The sequence below is a fragment of the Lissotriton helveticus genome, assembly GCF_964261635.1.
Source record: "Lissotriton helveticus chromosome 1_1 unlocalized genomic scaffold, aLisHel1.1 SUPER_1_unloc_28, whole genome shotgun sequence".
Classification (NCBI taxonomy): Eukaryota; Metazoa; Chordata; class Amphibia; order Caudata; family Salamandridae; genus Lissotriton; species Lissotriton helveticus.
The window spans coordinates 1,450,461-1,470,258 of NW_027611668.1; the positions used below are offsets into that span (position 1 = coordinate 1,450,461).

At 47.3% G+C, this 19,798-nt stretch overlaps 1 protein-coding gene and 1 long non-coding RNA gene across 2 annotated transcripts in view; both read left to right on the top strand.

Annotated features, from left to right (window-relative positions):
* Positions 1 to 12,217, top strand: part of LOC144805820 (uncharacterized) — a 47,414-nt gene extending 35,197 nt beyond the window's left edge. The window contains exon 4 of the long non-coding RNA XR_013605606.1: positions 11,583 to 12,217. This is a non-coding gene — a long non-coding RNA (uncharacterized LOC144805820). The remainder of the gene's footprint in view (positions 1 to 11,582) is intronic.
* A 449-nt stretch (positions 12,218 to 12,666) lies between these two features.
* LOC144805826 (uncharacterized) lies at positions 12,667 to 15,411 on the top strand. Its single transcript, XM_078672305.1, has one exon. It carries the CDS (start codon positions 12,863 to 12,865, stop codon positions 14,903 to 14,905), a length of 2,043 nt encoding a protein of 680 aa, XP_078528431.1. The 5' UTR covers positions 12,667 to 12,862; the 3' UTR covers positions 14,906 to 15,411.
* Positions 15,412 to 19,798: the final 4,387 nt, after the last annotated feature.

Below are 19,798 nucleotides of genomic sequence, written 5' to 3' on the forward strand. Positions count from 1 at the left end.
TAATTGCCAACTCCCTGACACCCTGAATGGCTGTAACCCAATCAACCATCGTCAAGCGTGCCTAGATCCCTCTCCCACACAGCCTTCCACGTCCCCAAGGGATCCAGGGAATCGTAGATCAACTTCTTAAAGATGGGTGAGATTGCTTTTTCAGTTGAGGGATTAGTTAGCAGCTGGTCCTCCAGTTGGGATGCATCAAGCAACTGCTCTTCTACACAGATGTGACCTTGCAGAGCGTGACTTATCCGAAATGTCAGAACCGTTTTTATGTATACTTTTGTTGTAGGGTCCTGAAGGACACAAGCGCCTGTCCCCCCACACATCGCCCGGCCGCTCTAAGCTAATCAATCCCCATTTTGTGAAGCCCTGCCATCCTCCCACTGCACTTAAGAGATCACCATCATACAGTGGAGTAATTTCAGTCAGCTTACCTTCTCAGCCTAAATACTTGGTAGCCTCTCTCCACACCCTTACCAATGTTTGGGTATGGGTAGGTAGGGTGCCCTCAAGCTTTCTTCGATAGAGCATCGGGGTGGGGTAACCTCTCTTGCCCATGGCCAATCTATCTACCCGGTAAGCGGGATCATCACGGTCCACAAAAACCCAGTTGTTGACAGCCACCAGCTGCGTGGCCCAATAATACTTGAGAATGCTCCGGACCGCCAGTCCACCTTAATAAACTCCCCTCTGCACCTTACTCAGCGCAAAGCGCCACCATCCCGCAACAGGAGCCAAAGTTCTCAGTTTACCTTTTGAAAAAATAGTCTGGTGGGATCTTAAAGGAAGTTTTTTACACGATGTGCAGGAGGCCTTGGAGGGTCATCACTTTAATCAGGGCCAACCGGCCCAGTAAGGAAAGCGGGAGCGCCCGCAAGTGTGGGGGATCCCAGCGAAGACGGTCTAATTTTGGGACTACGTTCCTGCCTGTGGCGCTCTTCTAATGAACACGCCCAAATATTTGAAGTCATGTAGTGCCACCCGAACTGTTCACCTAGAGTGCAGCCGCAGGGTCCCTGGCGCCAGCAGGCATATTAAGGACTTCTTCCAGTTGATCTCCTGAATGATCTCCAAATATGTGAAAAATTTGTAGAATTTGTTTACTCAAGAAGACTTGTTACGTGTCATATAGCAAAACGTCAGCGTAGAGGGAGATTCTCTCATCCCACTCCTGATCAACTGGAATACCTCATATGAGAGGTCCTGGCGAACCCATGCACGTGTGAAGAGCATAGGAGACAAGGAGCATGCCTGTCGGACGACAAAGACTCGGGAGACTGTATTATTGATGCGCATGCACGCTAGAGGGACCACATACAAGAGCTTGACAGCAGCACCACTGGTTCAGCAAAGGAATCCCCTGTTGCATGCGATACTCCATTAAGGTGTCGGAGATTTAAACGCGTTCCCTGGTGTGGCATAAAGCCCGATTGATCAGGATGAACCACTGTTGCAATTACTGTCCGCAGGCAGATCGCCAGGGCCTATGCAAGGACCTTAGTCTCAAAATTAGGCAGGGAGATAGGTCTATAAGACCCCCACTCAGTTGCTGGTTCGTCCTTTTTTGGGACGACCACCACCTCAGACGTTCTTTGGTCCTCTGGGAGACACCTTTATTTTCAGGCAGTCTTAAACCTCCTCCAAAGGCATTCCCTGATTTTATCCATCATGAATTTATATAATTCTAAGGGGAGCTCATTAGGCCCCGTCGCTTGCCCTGTTTGCAAGGTTCTTATTGTCTTATTTATTTAGTCTACTGTCTGTTCTTGGTCTAGTGCGTCTCGGTCCTCATTCGTTGGCATTGGCGAGGTCAGGTCTTTCAGGAAGTATTTCCGTCCCCTTGTTGTCAGTGTCCTCAAGGATCCAGTTCCGTCCTTTGTCTTGTCTCTCTAACCATGCAAGCAACTCATTGGCTTTATCACCGACATCATAGAGACAATGCTGGGTAGCCAGCGCATGAGTGCACGCTATTTTTCATTAGTGCGTAATGTGTGCTGCTTCAGTAGACGGTGTAATGGGGTAGAAACTGATTCCCCACTTGCCAAGCGAGCCTCCAGGAAAGCACATTCCCTGTCCTGAGCCTCGCAATTCAATTTACGTTCCTTCTGCATTCCCCCAATCAAGGCTTGTGTCTGGCCTCGAATCACTGCCTTGAATTCATCCTATAGCACGCAAGCTGATTCAACAGGCCACCCATTCTCCTTCAAGTAGAAGTCTGCTCCATCTCTCATACGAGCTTTGAACGTGTTGTCTTTTAAATATCACGGATCAACCCTTGGGGGTAGCATGAAGGCCACAACCGGACCATCGAGTTGCACCTCCACCAGCGAATGGTCTGAGATCGACCCTGCTATGTGTGTAGCGGCGCTAAAATCATCTTTATGGACAGTCTGGGTGAAAAGATAGTCAGACTACCAGACATGCCAGACTACCATGTGCTGTAGACAGGTGCATCCGGTTCTGATACCCTCTTCCCCTCTAGGGGCATTTAGGAGTATCATGAATATAGTATAGGTGCAGTTCTGGCACCCCAGTCACCCCAATGCGTGTATGCTCTGCCGTAAGCGTCTTACCCTTTCACAGGATGAGTCAATCATGTCTGGGTTTCTTTCCTGTTTCCTGACACTTGAATGGACTCGAGAGAGCAGTGACCCACCAGCAGGCTTTTGTCCTGGATGTAGGGCTGCATTCAGTAGGGCACCCACTCTGTCTTTTCTTTGCAGTTGCATGAAGATCAGCAGTCCCAAGGTAGCAGTCACACCTGGCCTGTCTGTAAGTGCAGCCCCCTCTGGAGGCTTGACCATCAGCAGTTGAGCCCACACTGTGGCCGGCTGGACCACAGGCGTAAGCTCAGACAGGGTGTTCGACACTGGAGTAGTTGTCGTCCCTCATGGGCCTTTGACACAGAGTAGTCAGAAATTCAGCAGCTAAAAGCCCAACACAGGCTCTCCTGGAAGTCAGTAAATTCAGACCCCGTTGTGTTAGGAATTTGGCTAATGCAACCATGAATGGCCGGTTGGCAGCACACAAATGTCCAACTGGCCCTCAACAATCATGTTGTCGTAGAGGTTTATTTTCTGCCTTGAACTGTTGGGAGAGTCTTGGTGGGGGAGGGCAGGGGGGTTGTCCCTCAGATTAGCTGGCCCTGCTGGATGGCTTTCCGGCCCGCCCTACAGATACCGGGGATGTGTCGGACCTTGCTTCTTCCAGGACAGTCTTGTACTCCGGATGGATAGTCACCCTCTGTAGGAGAGTAGGGTCTGCTATCCTATGGTCACCCCAAATTTTTGCTTTTTGCTTCACTGGTTTCTGACTTAATGTGGCTGTGGGCCTGCTAATCAGACCCACAGCCTGCTGTTCTCTCTCTAAATTGTAACCCATGCACTTTAGGTGCATAACGAAATTGGAACTGGTTCACCTTATTGGCCCCTGTAACAATGTACCCAGGTACCCAGGGCATAGGTGCTTCCAAGGCCTACCAGGGGCTGCAGCACGTATTGTGCCACCCCTGGCCTGGCCTCCATATTTGACAAAACTGGCTGATCACTCAGCTGGGGTAAGTCGGTGTAGCCACCCCTTACTTAGGTGTAGTATGCCTATACCTAACCTAAAAGGGACACATATGTTCCCGTCAGCCACTCCTATGGAAGGCCTCATCAATCCTGGAGGCAGAGCGCTTGGAAATATGTGAGATGGTGCTCTGGCATGAGCTGAGCCTGTCTGCAGCTTTCGGAACCAAGTCCTTTAGCTGTTTCATGATACTGCCATACCATATACTCTTAATTGCATTATAAACCTCGCGGTTAAATGCTATCTTAGGTTTGGCTTTATCAAAACATGTCGAGTAAGGTGTCATACGAATTGGAATACTACCCCCTCGCCAGTTCTGGCGACGGGGGTAGCATTCCACCCTTCTAGAGGGACACGACATGTACCTAACCTGAACCCCGGTTAAAGTTAAACAGAGCCTTAGCATCGCAAAATGGATGCTGCCAACACAGACACAAGTCTGACCTCCTGTTGCTGGGAGTCCTTCCAGCGAGGGCAGCTTGGACAAAGGGTTTCCTGCCTTGGGAGGTGCTAGCACCACCCCAGACGGGATTTTGTGTATTGGGTAGGACAGGGCTGAATAGAATCAGACATGCCTGGGGCACACAAGGTGTCCCCGTGCATAGGCCAGTTCAAACCGGTGCTGGGGCTTCCCTGCCCCAGTCCTGGCGCGAAACTGGACAAAGGAAAGGGGGTGTAACCACCCCCCTTCCTGGTTCCACCCAGAGGAGGGACCTAGTAGGTGATCCGGCCCCCCAGATTCGAATAAGAGTGGGAGCTGTGTCCTGAGACTTCAGATCATCCTGAATCAACTTGAAATACAGAAGAAGACTGGACTTCGACATTCTGCTGCTCAGAAGATGGAAGAGAATCTCCCTTGTGGCCAAGGAGTGACCACCCTGTGAACACAGGCACCAACCAGCAACTCGACGTCTGCTTTGCCGCCGCCTCCCGCCGGAGCCCGAGCCCAGAGCCTGACAAGACCCAGACTCCCAGACTTCTCACCGCCCGATCCACAGTCCTTGCAAAGAAGGGACCCGTGGAGGCACCGGGAGACGTGGGACCGGACATCTTGGAAGACCCCCGAAAAGCTGACTGCGCAGCATCAGAGGCACCCTCGATGCTGTGCTTTGGGTTTTGAGAAGCCCTAAACTCGAGCAGCCCTTGCACCAAAGATCAGCCCCCCAGCATCTCCACGATCTGCGTGGGGCCCTTTTGCACCGTGCCACTCGACGCGCCATCCCGGCCACTTGCCACGTGGCTAGCGGCCATCTTGGCGACGAAACCTACAACTTTCACTGCAGGTCTGGTTGCTCCAGACTTGCCCTTGCTCCTGTAAAAAGGAGCACCCGCTCTGACCTTGCTGGTCCGAGTGACAAGCCTTTCTTGATTCCTGCGTGGCTTGCATTAGCCAAGGCCTGTTTGCTTCCATCCGGTTGCCGACACCGCCAACAGCGAGAAGCCTGCGTGGGACAGCTAGAGACCGACTCCTGGACGTCTTCGACCCCTCGTGTCCACGTGGCTGCAGAGAGAAGCTACACCTCGATGCCTGTTTGCACCCGACATCGCCTGGTTCCACTCTGGTTCCACGGTAGTCACTGGCTAGTGACTTTGAACATTGTCCCCTCTGCTTTCAGGTCTTCACGACTTCAGATCCACCCTTGGATCCACCGGAACTCTTCACATCGAGCCGCCTGCAGCATCTTCAGCTCCAAGCACCATCGACCTGCTTGACGAAACCCGACACTACTTCGACCCTGTGCACCCGCTTCCTGTGGGTGAGGTAACTCAGCTCCGCCGGTGTTCCCACACTGGTACACACCTCTAGGGTCTGTGTCTAAAGTTTCATTCCTCTAGGTCACTCGGAAGGTTCCTTTTTAACTAACTTTGTAACTTTTACGCACCATTGACATTGCATTGGTATTGCGTGCACTTTCCGCACTGCACCCGAGTCCCGCGGGCCTTTCCCGACTTCATCACTGTTAGTCCTGAACAGCTCCAGCGATTCCCCAGGCCCTAGGCCTCTTCACTTTCCCCATAGTGGTCCTTATACCACTATTTTAGTATATGGTTTAGGTGGCCCCTAGGGCTCATCCATATTCGTGCAACGTTTGTGTATTTTAACTGTGTTTTGTTTTAACGCTTGTGCTTCTGTGCTCATAAAGAGTATAGGGTATCTTTTGAGAAATAAATCTATATATATTTTCAATATATATCTGTGTGGTGTCCTTTCATTTGGTATTCAAGGGATTGTGTATGGTAAAACAGCTTGCTTCACATGCCTTTACAGAGTTTAGCCTAAGACTGCTTAGTCCATGCTACCCCTAGGATAGCTTGTCTATAAGGTTGACTTTACAACCTGCACCATAAGGGTTGCTTGGCATGGTACAAGGTGATCACTAGAACTAGTGAGCAGCATATACCAGGCCAACTTCTCACATTGGTGAGCAGCGGATTGGGATTTGAGCTTGCTGTTGTTTTACCATTACAATCTTTGAGAGTATCATTTGAAAGATCATACAGGTACCTGATAGGTACACTAAAACAAGACTAGATATACTTAAGTTCTACTGAACTTAGTTGTTGTAGAGGATAGGGAGTAGCACACCCTGACTACAACTACTAGATAGGTTTTGTAGGAAAACACAAGTGTAGGTAGATTGCAACACATCCACCACACTAGAGCAATGTCTGGAGCAGAGGGATCCACTGGACCCATCTCTGTTGAGAGTGACCCTCCAAAGGCACCATCCAAATTTGCTATCTTTCCATTTAAGGAACTGAGGCAACTGTGTTCCATGAGAGGAATCAAAACAGGTCCTACTCCTACAGCAGTACACCTCAGAGAGCTATTAGACCAGTCTGAAGCTCTAAAAGCCACCAAACCAGGCCCCTAAGGGACTGGAGATGGAGGCTCTCCCACTGAAGATGATAGTTCTGATGCCCCTGCCCCTGTCATCCAGATAGATGAGGAAGACCAGACCCCTGGGAATACTCAGCCTGAGGAAGAGGAAGAGGAGGAGGAGGAGGAAGACAGTGATTCTGATGATGTTAGAAATAGCCAGGTGTTAGTCAGCAGGCTTAACCAGGCTAACTTAAGCTTATTTGGGACTGAAGGTGGGTCCAACCCATTCAGACCCCCAAATGGACTTAACCAGGAGCATAGGAGGAGGAGGAATCACTCAGGTGAATCTAATACTTTCCATGTTTCTAGAGGTTCTCATGGCAACTCCAGAAGGGAGTTGGCTAGCCCTCAGAGAAGGGAACATGAGGCCAAAATGAGAGAGGCTGAACTTAGGATCCAGAAACAAGAATTAGAAGTTGCCCTGGCCAAAGAGAAACTTGCTAGAGCAAGGCAGCCTAGAGAGAGTGGATTAGGATCCACTGGTGGCAGCACTATCCCTAAGGATAAAGACAGGTCCTATGACAATAGAAACCTGAGTAAGATTGCGCCCCTCTACAAGAGTGGGGATGATATCCTCAAGTGGATGACTGCACTTGAGAGAGCTTGCAAAGTACAGCAGGTCCCTCAGGAGCAGTGGGCAGCAATCTTGTGGCTCTCCTTTGAAGGTAGAGGCCGAGACAGACTCCTCACAGTTAGTGATGGGGATTCTAGAAACTACCTGGTCCTGAAGAGTGCTCTGATTGATGGGTTAGGCTTAACCACTGAACAGTACAGGTTAATGTTCAGAGATACCCAGAAGACACAGACTCAGGACTGGTCTGAATTTGTTGAATGTGCCACTAAGGCTCTGGAGGGCTGGTTGCTGGGAAGTAAGGTTACAGACTATGAAGGATTGTACAATTTGCTTATGAGAGAACAGATTTTAAATAACTGTCAGAACCAGCAGTTGCATCAACATTTGGTTGACTCAGATCTAACCTCTCCCCAAGAATTGGGAAAGAGGGCAGACAAATGGGTTAGAACCAGAGTTAAGCAAAAGAACCAGAACCAGAACCAGGGTGGTGACCAAAAGAAAACAGACCAGAAGGGTGGGGAGCAGAAAGCTAAAGACCAGAAGTCTTCAACAGGGCGCCAAACTAATACTGAGGGTGGGTCCCAAACTTCCAAGAAGAAGAAGAAAGAAGGTCAAAGAAAACCCTGGTGTAGCTTTTGCAAAAACACCACTCACTGGACAAGTGATTGTAAAAAGGGTGGAGCCCCCAACACTGCAGCCCCTAAGGCACCTGCACCCACTAGTACAGTTAGCAGTGTTGGTCCACAGACTAAGGGGGTAGTGGGTATCACCTTGGGAACTGAGGGAGATTCTGACCTAGTCAGAATCCCCACACAGGCTGTTCTGATTTGTGATGGGGAGATTGATTTTTCCCCTACTATAAGTCCCAATAATCTGGGCAAGTACAGACAGACACCTCTGATTAACAAGAAAGTGGCTCAAGCATACAGGGACACATGTGCCAGTGTCACCATGGTGACGCCTAGCTTTGTGGACCCTGGACAGTACCTACCAGGTGACAATTACCTGGTGACCAATGCCAGCAATGTCACTACTACACATAGTGTGGCAATTGTGAACTTTTCCTGGGGAAGGGTAACTGACCTGAAAAGAGTTGTGGTTAGTGCTGATCTCCCAGTAGAATGTTTGTTGGGCAATGACCTGGAGAACTCTCTATGGTCAGAAGTTGAGTACAGGACTCATGCAGAGATGTTAGGGATATCATCACATGTCCTTGCTGTGACCAGGTCACAGGCCAAAAAGTGCCTCTCTGAACCTCAGGTCTTGGATCCTGGAACAATGGACCAAGTACCTCCCAAGACAAGGAACAGGAGGGTAAAGGCTGTGCCTTCCCAAATGCCTACAAGTGAGGATCAGCCTTCACAGGAAGATAATTCTGAGACCCCTGAAGGAACTGTCCCTATAGAGCTTGAACCTGATCAGGTTGAGTTTCTGGGGACAGGGGGACCTTCTAGGCCAGACTTGGGGCAGGCTCAGTTATCCTGTCCTTCTCTTGAACCCCTCAGACAGCAGGCTGCTGCTGAGGCTGCTGGGAATGCTCAAGGTACCCATAATGTCTATTGGGATGATGGGCTCCTTTATTCAGAGGGTCGAGACCCCAAGCCTGGTGCAACCAGGAGGTTGGTCATACCTCTGCAATTTAGGGGCTTCCTTCTTACCTTAGCACACGATATTCCCTTAGCAGGACACCTAGGCCTGAACAAAACATGGGACAGACTTGTCTGTCACTTTCACTGGCCTCATATGTCAGAAGATACAAAGGAGTTTTGTCGCTCCTGTGTAACCTGCCAAGCAAGTGGCAAAGCAGGTAGTACCACAAAGGCCCCCCTGATACCACTACCTGTGGTGGGGGTGCCCTTTGAAAGGGTAGGGATTGACATTGTTGGACCAATGGATCCCCCTACAGCATCTGGGCACAGATTCATACTGGTGGTGGTGGACCATGCCACCAGGTACCCAGAGGCAATTCCACTTAGGACCACAACAGCTCCTGTTGTGGCCAGGGCCTTACTTGGAGTTTTCTCCAGAGTGGGGTTTCCTAAGGAGGTAGTATCTGACAGAGGTGCAAACTTCATGTCAGGATACTTGACAGCAATGTGGAAGGAGTGTGGTGTCAACTATAAGTTCACCACTCCCTACCATCCACAGTGCAATGGGCTTGTTGAGAGATTTAACAAGACCCTAAAGGGCATGATCAAGGGATTACCTGAAAAGCTCAGGCGAAGATGGGATATCCTTCTGCCCTGCCTTCTGTTTGCTTACAGAGAGGTCCCACAAAAGGGGGTTGGCTTCAGCCCCTTTGAATTGTTGTTTGGGCACCCTGTAAGAGGACCCCTATGTCTGGTGAGGGAAGGATGGGAGTTACCTCTCAAAAAGCCCAAGCAAGACATAGTGGACTATGTACTTGGTCTCCGCTCCAGGATGGCTGAGTATATGGAGAAGGCCTCCAAAAACCTTGAGGCTAGCCAGGTCTTACAGAAAGCCTGGCATGACCAAAAGGCTGTCCTGACTGAGTACAGCTCCAGCGATTCCCCAGGCCCTAGGCCTCTTCACTTTCCCCATAGTGGTCCTTATACCACTATTTTAGTATATGGTTTAGGTGGCCCCTAGGGCTCATCCATATTCGTGCAACTTTTGTGTATTTTAACTGTGTTTTGTTTTAACGCTTGTGCTTCTGTGCTCATAAAGAGTATAGGGTATCTTTTGAGAAATAAATCTATATATATTTTCAATATATATCTGTGTGGTGTCCTTTCATTTGGTATTCAAGGGATTGTGTATGGTAAAACAGCTTGCTTCACATGCCTTTACAGAGTTTAGCCTAAGACTGCTTAGTCCATGCTACCCCTAGGATAGCTTGTCTATAAGGTTGACTTTACAACCTGCACCATAAGGGTTGCTTGGCATGGTACAAGGTGATCACTAGAACTAGTGAGCAGCATATACCAGGCCAACTTCTCACACCCTCCCTTCCCTTTCTTACCAGACAGGCAGGCTTCTAGGCAGACTTCTAGGCTCTTCAGGACAGGTACACAGCTTCTCCATTAAGTAATTCAGCCTGCAGGTGATGTCCCTTCAACTTAGATAGACTGTCAGGCTGACACCATCCCTGGTGGCACAGCAGGCACCTGAGTACTTTGTAGAGCACATTATTCCTTGGTAACAGAGGACTTTGAATGAGGATATAAAAGAGGGCTAGATGGTCGCACTTGTATACACAACTGGCAGGCAGGAGATGCAGTTTACTCTGTCGCACTCGCACATTACATTTATGCTACGCACACCAACACCTTAAACACGCACTTGATTTTAACGAAAAGTCTGGGCACAGGCATAGAAATGGAGCATTACATGGGTGTGTCAGTAGGACGCCACTCCATTGACCATGATGAAAAGATCTCATCAGGCTATTGATCCTTAGAACAGGGTGCATTGCCGCCACCGCTCTAGCTGTTAAACCCATGACAGTCCTCTCCCTTAAATAAGGGCACACTTGGTGTGACCCTCCAGGTCACAGGACCGGTCAAAGACCTCTCATAGTCCCTTGTTAGAAGTTGCACAGAACTGGGGTGGCAGAACAATCTCACGTAATTTTTTTTTTTACTTTGTGATAGATTTACCCCAGTAACGTGCAGTCACAAGTTTGATGCTATGAACTGGGTAGTTGCCACGAGGAACAGATTCTTCTGCCTGTCAAACCACATGCCATTCACTATTTCATAGTGTGTTTCTGCTTTTATTAACAAAGTGTTTTAAGCAGGTGGTAGATATATGCATGTGGTTGGTTGGGGGAGAATGGTGAAGCAAGGGAGGGAAGGGGAAATAATTTTCTAACAGAGGGAAGAATTGTGTGTTTCCCCCAGTTAGTAAAAAAAACAGCATACGTCTTGGCTGCTTCTGCTGCACCCAGAGTCTTGTGGGTCTTTTCAGTCTAATTTTCCTGTCTGGAAAACAATGGTGTCCTGTTTTTCTGCACCCAGTAAATCCAGGAGCAGAAAAACCTAACAACTGATAATCAGGTGGAATAAAGTGAACACATGAAAGTACGCCTTAATTTCATTTCCCTTGATTCATACTCTGGACCATAGTTGAGGGAATGGTCTAGGCATAGTCCTCGCAGCACACAATAGATTGGCCTCTGCCGCACGCAAAAACTCAAAAGTCAGGATACCAGATACAAGTAGGTGGTAACTCAGGACAGGGGAAAATGACTGTTGTCCGTGGAGGGAAATTCCCGTACCAGAAATCTACATTAAAAATTCATTAATAGTATTCTTTTTTAAATATCTGTTTGGTACCCGTCCATATGACTTTAATTTCTGCCTTTGGGATTCTATGTTACAAGTCCATAGGGTGCATGTATCCTTTGTGAGCTTAATAAAATGTTGAAAATTCTACAAATCCTCACTCCTACATCCAAGTACTCTCATGCTACCATTCTACACACTGCTCTGTCTGAAAAACAGCTCAACATTTTCAAAATTCTGCATTGATTTGGCTTGTAAATATTATTTTTGGAAATGTACATGTATTAACTATTTAATTTTAATACTATAGTTGATTGAAATTACGGACGAAGAAAGCAGGATTTAGCACCGGGCAACTGAATCGCAATGCCATAAGAAGGGTTATTTTGAAAAACTGAAGGACATCCATCATTCTACGTTTAAACAATTTCCAAAATCTAAGTGTGGTGAGGAAGTGGGAGCTGAGGAAAGTACTATACCTGTAAGCCAAGTCTCTCATGTTGCATTTCATTAACCCAGAGCAAAGTCATATCTGTGCACAGAATAACGTTCATCTAAAGCGTCGTGTAATTCCAGAGAGGAAGCACACACTGCATAAAAGAAAGTTATAAGAAAAGGTTTCTTCTGCGTACCATCAAAGAAAAGACACTGAAAGAAGACTCCGAAGCTGAAAATCACCTTTGTTCGACAACCGTTTTTAACCAGTTACGCAAGTTTGAGACTATTTGACTCTAGATAGAACACCACGACCCACTCTGCTCACTCTTGCAAAAACCTTAAAAATACACCACTTCATTGTGTCTATGACCATCTCAGATTGTTTCCTTTTTATTGTGTACTGTTCTGTAATCCTATGTAAATTGCCTCAACATTATCTGTTGTGCAGGAGTGATATGTTAAACTGTTAAATATAAAAATGGATTAAATGAGCACCATTGCGCAATAGCTGATGTAAATAAATCCTCGTCTTCAGAACTACAAATCTTAACCTTACACCAAACAAAGAAAGGGTAAAAGGAAATGATGTTCTGTGACTGGTGATCCACAAAAGTACTGTGCACGTTCTAACTCCCTCAGTTACTGCCATTACCCCAGTGCAAAAAGGTGCTTATCAGTTTAATCATTAAATATCAGACTAACACATTATCACTTCATTGCTAAGAACCTATACAAATAGATTCGAGAAAAACTTCAGTCACAAAATAAGTTGCTGCCGGCGAGACTATAACCTAAAGACTATTATCTGCTCGAAACATTTCAACAGGTGTTATAGGGCTGCTTCCCCACATTTCTTGCTCATTCAAGTGTTGAGAAGATTACACAAAATTTCTTTTAGAGATAAATGCTGAACATTATCTAAACAAGCCTGACTGGAAAATCGGGTTAACTTTTACCGTGGCATATAAGCAAGAGAAAACTAAACATAGAGATATTAACTCTAGGAATACACCTTATAAAAACACGGGCTGTGAGAACAAATTCAGTGTTCAAGCCCGCCTCAATCAAGGCAAAATAACCGAAGTTGGGGAATAAAGATACCTGTGCCAAAAAAGATACAGGCATAAATCTCATCTCACAGAATTTGACAGAATGCACCCTGGGAAAAAACTCTCTCAGTGCTTTGTATGCCAAAAAAGTTTCCGGCGTAAATCTTATCTCACTGAGCATATGAGAATCCACACTGGGGATAAACCTTATCAGTGCTCTGAATGCCAGAAAAGGTTTAGTGTCAAAGCGAGTCTATATCGACATGCATTAACCCACTCTGTGGAAAAACCTTACCAGTGCTCTGAATGCCCAAAAAGTTTCAGCCGTAAATCTTATTTCACTGAACATATGAGAGTCCACTCTGGGGAAAAACCTTATCAGTGCTCTGAATGCCAGGAAAGTTTTTGTAACAAACAAAGTCTTTCTCGACATGTAATAACCCACGCTGTGGAAAAACCTTATCAGTGCTCTGAATGCCAGAAATATTTCAGTGATCAAAGCACTCTCGCACGGCATACAAGAACCCACACTGGGGAAAAACCTTATCAGTGTACGGATTGCCAGAAATGTTTCATTGACAAAAACAGTCTCATTCGGCATAGAAGAACCCACACTGGGGATAAACCTTTTCAGTGCTCTGAATGCCAGAAATGTTTCAGTTACAAAATCAGATTCACTGAACATACAAGAATTCACTCTGGGGAAAACCCTTATCAGTGCTCTGAATGCCCAAAACATTTCAAAGTTAAATCACTTCTAACTGCACATTTGAGATTCCACACTGGAGAAAAATCTTATCAGTGCTCTAAATGCCAGGAAAGGTTTTATAACACACAAAGTCTTTCTCGACATGCAATAACCCATTCTGTGGAACAACCTTATCAGTGCTCTGAATGCCAGATATGTTACAGTGTAAAAAGTAGTCTCACACGGCATACAAAGATCCACGCTGGGGAAAACCGTTATCAGTGCACTGAATGCCACAAATGTTTCAGTGAAAAAAGCTGTCTCAATCGGCATACAAGAACCCACACTGGGGAAAAACCTTATCAGTGCCCTGAATGTCAGAAATGTTTCAGTGAAAAAAGCCATCTCATGCTGCATATGAAAACTCACACTGGGGAAAAACCTTATCAGTGTACGGATTGCCAGAAATGTTTCATTGACAAAAACAGTCTCACTCGGCATAGAAGAACCCACACTGGGGATAAACCTTTTCAGTGCTCTGAATGCCAGAAATGTTTCAGTTACAAAATCAGACTCACTGAACATACAAGAATTCACTCTGGGGAAAACCCTTATCAGTGCTCTGAATGCCCAAAACATTTCAAACTTAAATCACTTCTAACTGCACATTTGAGATTCCACACTGGAGAAAAACCTTATCAGTGCTCTAAATGCCAGGAAAGGTTTTATAACACACAAAGTCTTTCTCGACATACAATAACCCATTCTGTGGAACAACCTTATCAGTGCTCTGAATGCCAGATATGTTTCAGTGTAAAAAGTAGTCTCACAGGGCATACAAAGATCAACGCTGGGGAAAAACGTTATCAGTGCACTGAATGCCACAAATGTTTCAGTGAAAAAAGCTGTCTCAATCGGCATACAAGAACCCACACTGGGGAAAAACCTTATCAGTGCTCTGAATGCCAGAAAAATTTCAGAGACAAAAGAAGTCTTTCTCAACATACAATAACCCACACTGGGGGAAAACCTTATCCATGCTCTGAATGTCAGAAATATTTCAGAAACAAACTCAGTCTCACTCAACATATAAGAACCCACACTGGGGAAAAACCTTATCAGTGCTCTGAATGCCCAAAAGATTTCAGACTTAAATCACTTCTAACTGCACATTTGAGATTCCACACTGGGGAAAAACCTTATCAGTGCTCTGAATGCCAGAAATGTTTCAGTGACAAAAGAAGACTCACTAAACATACAAGGACCCACACTGGGGTAAAACGTTATCAGTGCTCTGAATGCCAGAAATGTTTCAGTGAAAAAAGCATTCTCACTCAGCACATAAGAATCCACACTGGGGAAAAGCCTTATCAGTGCTCCGAATGCCAAAAGTGTTTCAGCCGTAAATCTAATCTCACCGAACATGTGAGAATCCACACTGGGGAAAAAAATTATTAGTGCTTTAAATGTCAGAAAAGATTCAGAGGTAGAGATGGTTACAAGTGCAGCACTGAGGTCTCTCCTGAAAACAGGTGAGTAAATTGGAATTCGTTGTTCGGCTGATTTTAGGTGAATATTTTAAAGTTCCTAAACTCCACACTTAGAAGAATTTCCAAGTGAAACCAGTCAATTCTAGCCTAAGGAAGAAAAGTGAGTTATCGGCTTTTAGGTAAGTACTTGACTGGCAGAGTTAAGGTTCTGGGGATAGATTTAGGGGTCTCCCCGGGTCAGGTAGGTACAGTTGGTACACCCTCAGCGGCACAGGGTAGCCAGGTGCAGAGGTAGGTAGGCCCAATGTTATCCAATGAGAGGCAGGGGGCCTTCGGTTGATGGCTGCTGGCTAGCAGGCCATGCGGCTGTGAGAGCTATGCTCCTGGTCACTTGCTTAGGTCAAATGGGGAAGTAGGATAGGACAAAGGTTGCACTGCCAGGGACACTCAGGCGGCTGGGTGCAGGGTGCTTTTGAGCCGTCGAGCGCTCAATGTTATTCAATGGAGATCTTCAAAAAGGGAACAATGGCTGCAGGCTCGGGGACGGAGGATCTTCTGGAGTGACCAGAACTTCGGGGGGTAAGTTGGGATTTTGGAGGGCTCATGGTGCAGGGGTGTCTTTGGATGTTGGGAAATCTTACCCTCTGGTCGTCGCAGTTGGAGAGGCCCCTGGTTCTGAGTCAGCAGGCGTTGTCCGGGCCATCGAGGAGGGTCCTTGGGCACTGGATTCCAGGTCAGAATCGCCGGGGGGACGTCCTCAGGGTCTTTGCCCACTCAGGCACGGGCCGGGCTCGGCGGGTGCAGAGGGGGCTGGATTAGCGCTTCCTGGCTGGCACCAGGGGTATTGCTGTTTGAGCAGAGCCACTGCTCCTGGGAGTCCCAGTCTCTAAGAGGGTCAAGGCAGGCAGGTCCTCCGGGGTACTTGGGGTTGCTGTCCACAGGAGATGCCGGGTTTTAGCAGGAGCAGGTTCAAGGATCAACAGGCCTGTAGGACTGGGGCCAAGTCAGTTGGTACTGTCCTCTTGTTAGCACCTGCACGGCAGGTCTTCTTCTTCTTGGTCTTCTTTCTTGTTTCGAAATCGGGATCTGAGGAAGGAAGGTTCAGGGCGCCCCTAAATTCTACATTTAGGGTCATTACAGGTAGAGGAAGGGCGGGGACCAATAGGTCCCTGTCCTTGGGTGAGTACACCCCCTGTGGGAGGGGGGCAGGAGCCTATCTCTAACTGGACAGGGCTCCCCATCCTCAAGATGGCCGGAGCCCGGAGTTGTGCTTCACCTCGCCTCTTCCACTTGAGGGGTGGAGTTGGCACAGGCTGACACACCCCTTTCCTCTCGTAGGTTTTCCCACCAGTCTTCCTGCCAGAGTGGGGGTCAGAACCGGTGGGGGACAGTTGCTGAGTACAGCGAGGAGGCCTAGCACCTCGCCCAGGATGTGCAGTGTTGCAGGCCCAGGAGAGCGGGGGCTTTCCACCCAGGGGTCCAGCAACATGTCTGCTTTGTGGCAGCCTAGGCAGACAAGACGTGGATTGTATGTTAGGTTTTAGGGGGCCCTCTGTAGTGCATTTTACATTAAATCCCACACTGGCATCAGTGTGGGTTTAATGTGCTGAGAAGTTTGATATCAAACTTGTCAGTCTTCCTCCAACCTTCCAAAAATATCTCTACAATTGACTATATTTTCCTCTCACCTGTTTTAGGAAACAAACTAACTAGGATGAAAATCCCTTACCGTCACGAGAGTGACCACAACCCCTTAACGGTAACAATTGAATTGTTAGTGCCAGCCGCCGCAGAAATAACAGCTGCGGGGCACACAACGCAAGCTGAATTCCACACTTTAGTCAGGAAAATCAAAGGGGATTCATCAGGTTCTACCAAGGTGAGCACTTGGCTTACAGGAGAGACTCCAAATTTTAGGCATAGCTCTTCAACGGACTTACATCTTCGGTGGGACAGCGCAATTAGAAAATTGCAAATTCTCTTAACGGGAACTGAGGCCCAACAAAAGTCTTACGAGCTATGCCCGAAGCGGATGTATGACCCAGAGCTAACCACCAAAAGAAAAGCCCTCAGGAGGGCTGTGCGTCTGCACAAATTGAATGGCCTACAATATGGCATTACTGCGCAAGTCCTTCAGAAAATCAGTATGTGCTGCGAAGAGATTAAAAGAACAAAAAGAGTGGATAAAAATATTCGCACTGTTACAGGGCAAGAACCTATCCCAGTTCTGGAATTATATGAACAAGCTCCGCTCGTCGAATCACAACAGAGGGAACGGAAGTCTGTGAAGAAGTCTGGGCCCAGCATGTAATTCAACTATACGGCAGAGACACGTCGGACTTCATGGCGACCGATTTAAGAGATAATGTCGATCCAACGCTGACTGAACCCCATGAGCTGACCTCTGCAGCCGAAGTCTCCAAATTTCTGAAGGCAATGAAAAACGACGGGGCCCCCGGGCCTAATGGCCTTCCAGCAGGGGTTTTTAAATGGGCGTTGGCAGAGTGGGCCGAACTTCTTGCCTCATTATTTAACAACGTGTTTATGACCCGCCAGCTACCAGACTCTTTGCTCGGCTCGATTTTATGCCCCATTTTTAAGAAAGAAAACCCTATGCTCCCAGCAAACTACCGACTTATTGCCTTACTAGATTTTGAGGCGAAGGCATATGCCCGGTGTCTTCTCAAGCTCTTAGAAGACTGGGTAGCCGAAAACAATATTCTACCTTACTTTCAAACAGGGTTTCGCTCCTCAGCATCCACCATAGACAACATCACAATTTTGGCTTTCCTGAGTCAGCAGGCGGCACAAAAAAATCATCTTTCACTATATTGCTGCTTTATTGACTACAGCGCAGCCTTCGATAAAGTGGCTCGCGACATTCTATGGAGGAAACTGGACAAATCGGGATTCCACAGAACCTGCTAGGAGCCCTTATCTCCCTGCACAAGAACACCTGGGTGCAAATTAAAACTGGCCCCAAGACAGTCTCCAGAAAAATTGCCATTGGAGACGGTTTGAAGCAGGGCTGTGTTCTCGTCCCGCTTTTCTTCAATCTCTATACTGCCGATCTGGGAACATATGTGAAGAAAAGCAATTTACTCCCGCCAAAGCTGGGTCCTGCAAAACGGGATCTGCATATTTTCCAGTATGCTGGCGATATTGTCATAATGGACCGGACAAAAACGGGGCTCCAACGAGCATTAAGTAAGCTTCATACATATAATACGGCCAACGTGCTAAAAATCAACCAAGAAAAGACCAAGGTGATGATATTCGGCCGTTGTAAGAACAAGAGAAGTTTAAGGTGGCACATTGGGCCGGCAACGATCAACTCAACAGCAAAATACAATTACTTAGGAGTATGGTTCTGCGAGACCTCAAGATCAACAGCTCATTTAGCTGCCATGAAAAAAAGAGCATGTAATGTAATGTAATGTATGTATACTTGTAAAGCACACTGTTACCTCGTTACGTGGCGTCCTGGTGCTGTATACCGCTGCGGAACCCGTCCTGGCTTTCCCTGTGAGAGGGCACCCCAAGGTGAAGCCAGGCATCTCTGGCGTTGCTAGGGCTGTTGTGGAGATTAAGCAAGCTATTGCCCAGAGTTGCAGAGTGGGACCCATGGTTAGCGTAGGCACCTAAGTGAGAATTATCGAGTCCGCGGATATTGACCCAAGACCCTGCCGCTTCGGGAATTGAACCCTGGTCCCGGGCCGACCTCTGCTTCAGGGTATGCCGCTTCTAACCAGTGAGCCACACTTCTCCACTTCTGCAATAACATACTCCCTGACTCGTTTGAATCAGTCTCTGAGCAGCCCCTCTGCAGAACCTATCTTGAAAGTGATCAAAGCCACACTACTCCCCGCCTTGAACTATGGACATCAGGCCTTTCCCGGTGCATGCTGTGTCTGCCTTGACCATGCCCAAGTTTCCATTTACAAAAAAATCTTTCATCTCACGAAATTCATTCAGAGAACAAGACTACGCCTGGAGCTGGGACTACAAAGGCAGTCCATCTACTGAGAGGCAGATACATTGAAATATTTTATAAGGTCATCAAAAGCAGCAGATACCACCCTAAAATTCTGCCTAAAAGAGATCTTTACCAGCCCTGGAAACCCATGGAACCGTCAATTGACAAAGGCCATTAAATCATTAGAGATTGACAGCTCCCTGCTAATCTCAGACACAATTCCATACTCAGTGTGGAAAAAAGTCATAAATAAGCAGGCGAAACTAATTTCCCATCGGATGGACCTTCAGGCTTTAAACACACCAACTGTCTTGCTTCCCTTGAATGTCTCATACCAGCCTGGGGTACCGCAATTCTATCTACTGGAAAACCTGAACGCAGTGGCACCGAAGAACATATTGTCTATGCGGCTTCTAGGCCTGTGCTCTACGGCGTCCTACAGATGGGCTCCTTCAAAGGAGGGGGGTGCCCTGCAGACTGTGCTCATACCACAAAGAATCATGGCCGCACCTACTGTGTTGTTGCCCCGCTATGGATGGCCCCAGAAGGCATTTATTAAAACCTTTATTTTTAAAATGGGGCACTAGGTCATGCTGGGAGGCGACGGCTCTGTGTTTTACCTCCACAGATATTCAAGCGCTTGCCAGGGTTGGAAAGTTTGTGAGACTCTTGGCAAACTTCTTTTCACCTTCCTCGGCTCCTATGCTTCCTGCCCCCCCCCCTCCACCCCCAAAAACGTATTACTGACTTTTTTCGTCCCCTTGTCTAGCACCTCTTGTTCTAATCTTTTCACTTTTTGGACTTCAATAGTAACTTAACACTAGTAGTTTTAAATTTGTTTTTAAATGTATAGATTTTTTGTAAAATGACAGTGTATTTCTTTGG

Excerpts from the sequence above, each read along its gene's own strand:
- LOC144805826 (XM_078672305.1), top strand. The coding sequence starts at position 12,863 with ATGCACCCTGGGAAAAAACTCTCTCAGTGCTTTGTATGCCAAAAAAGT.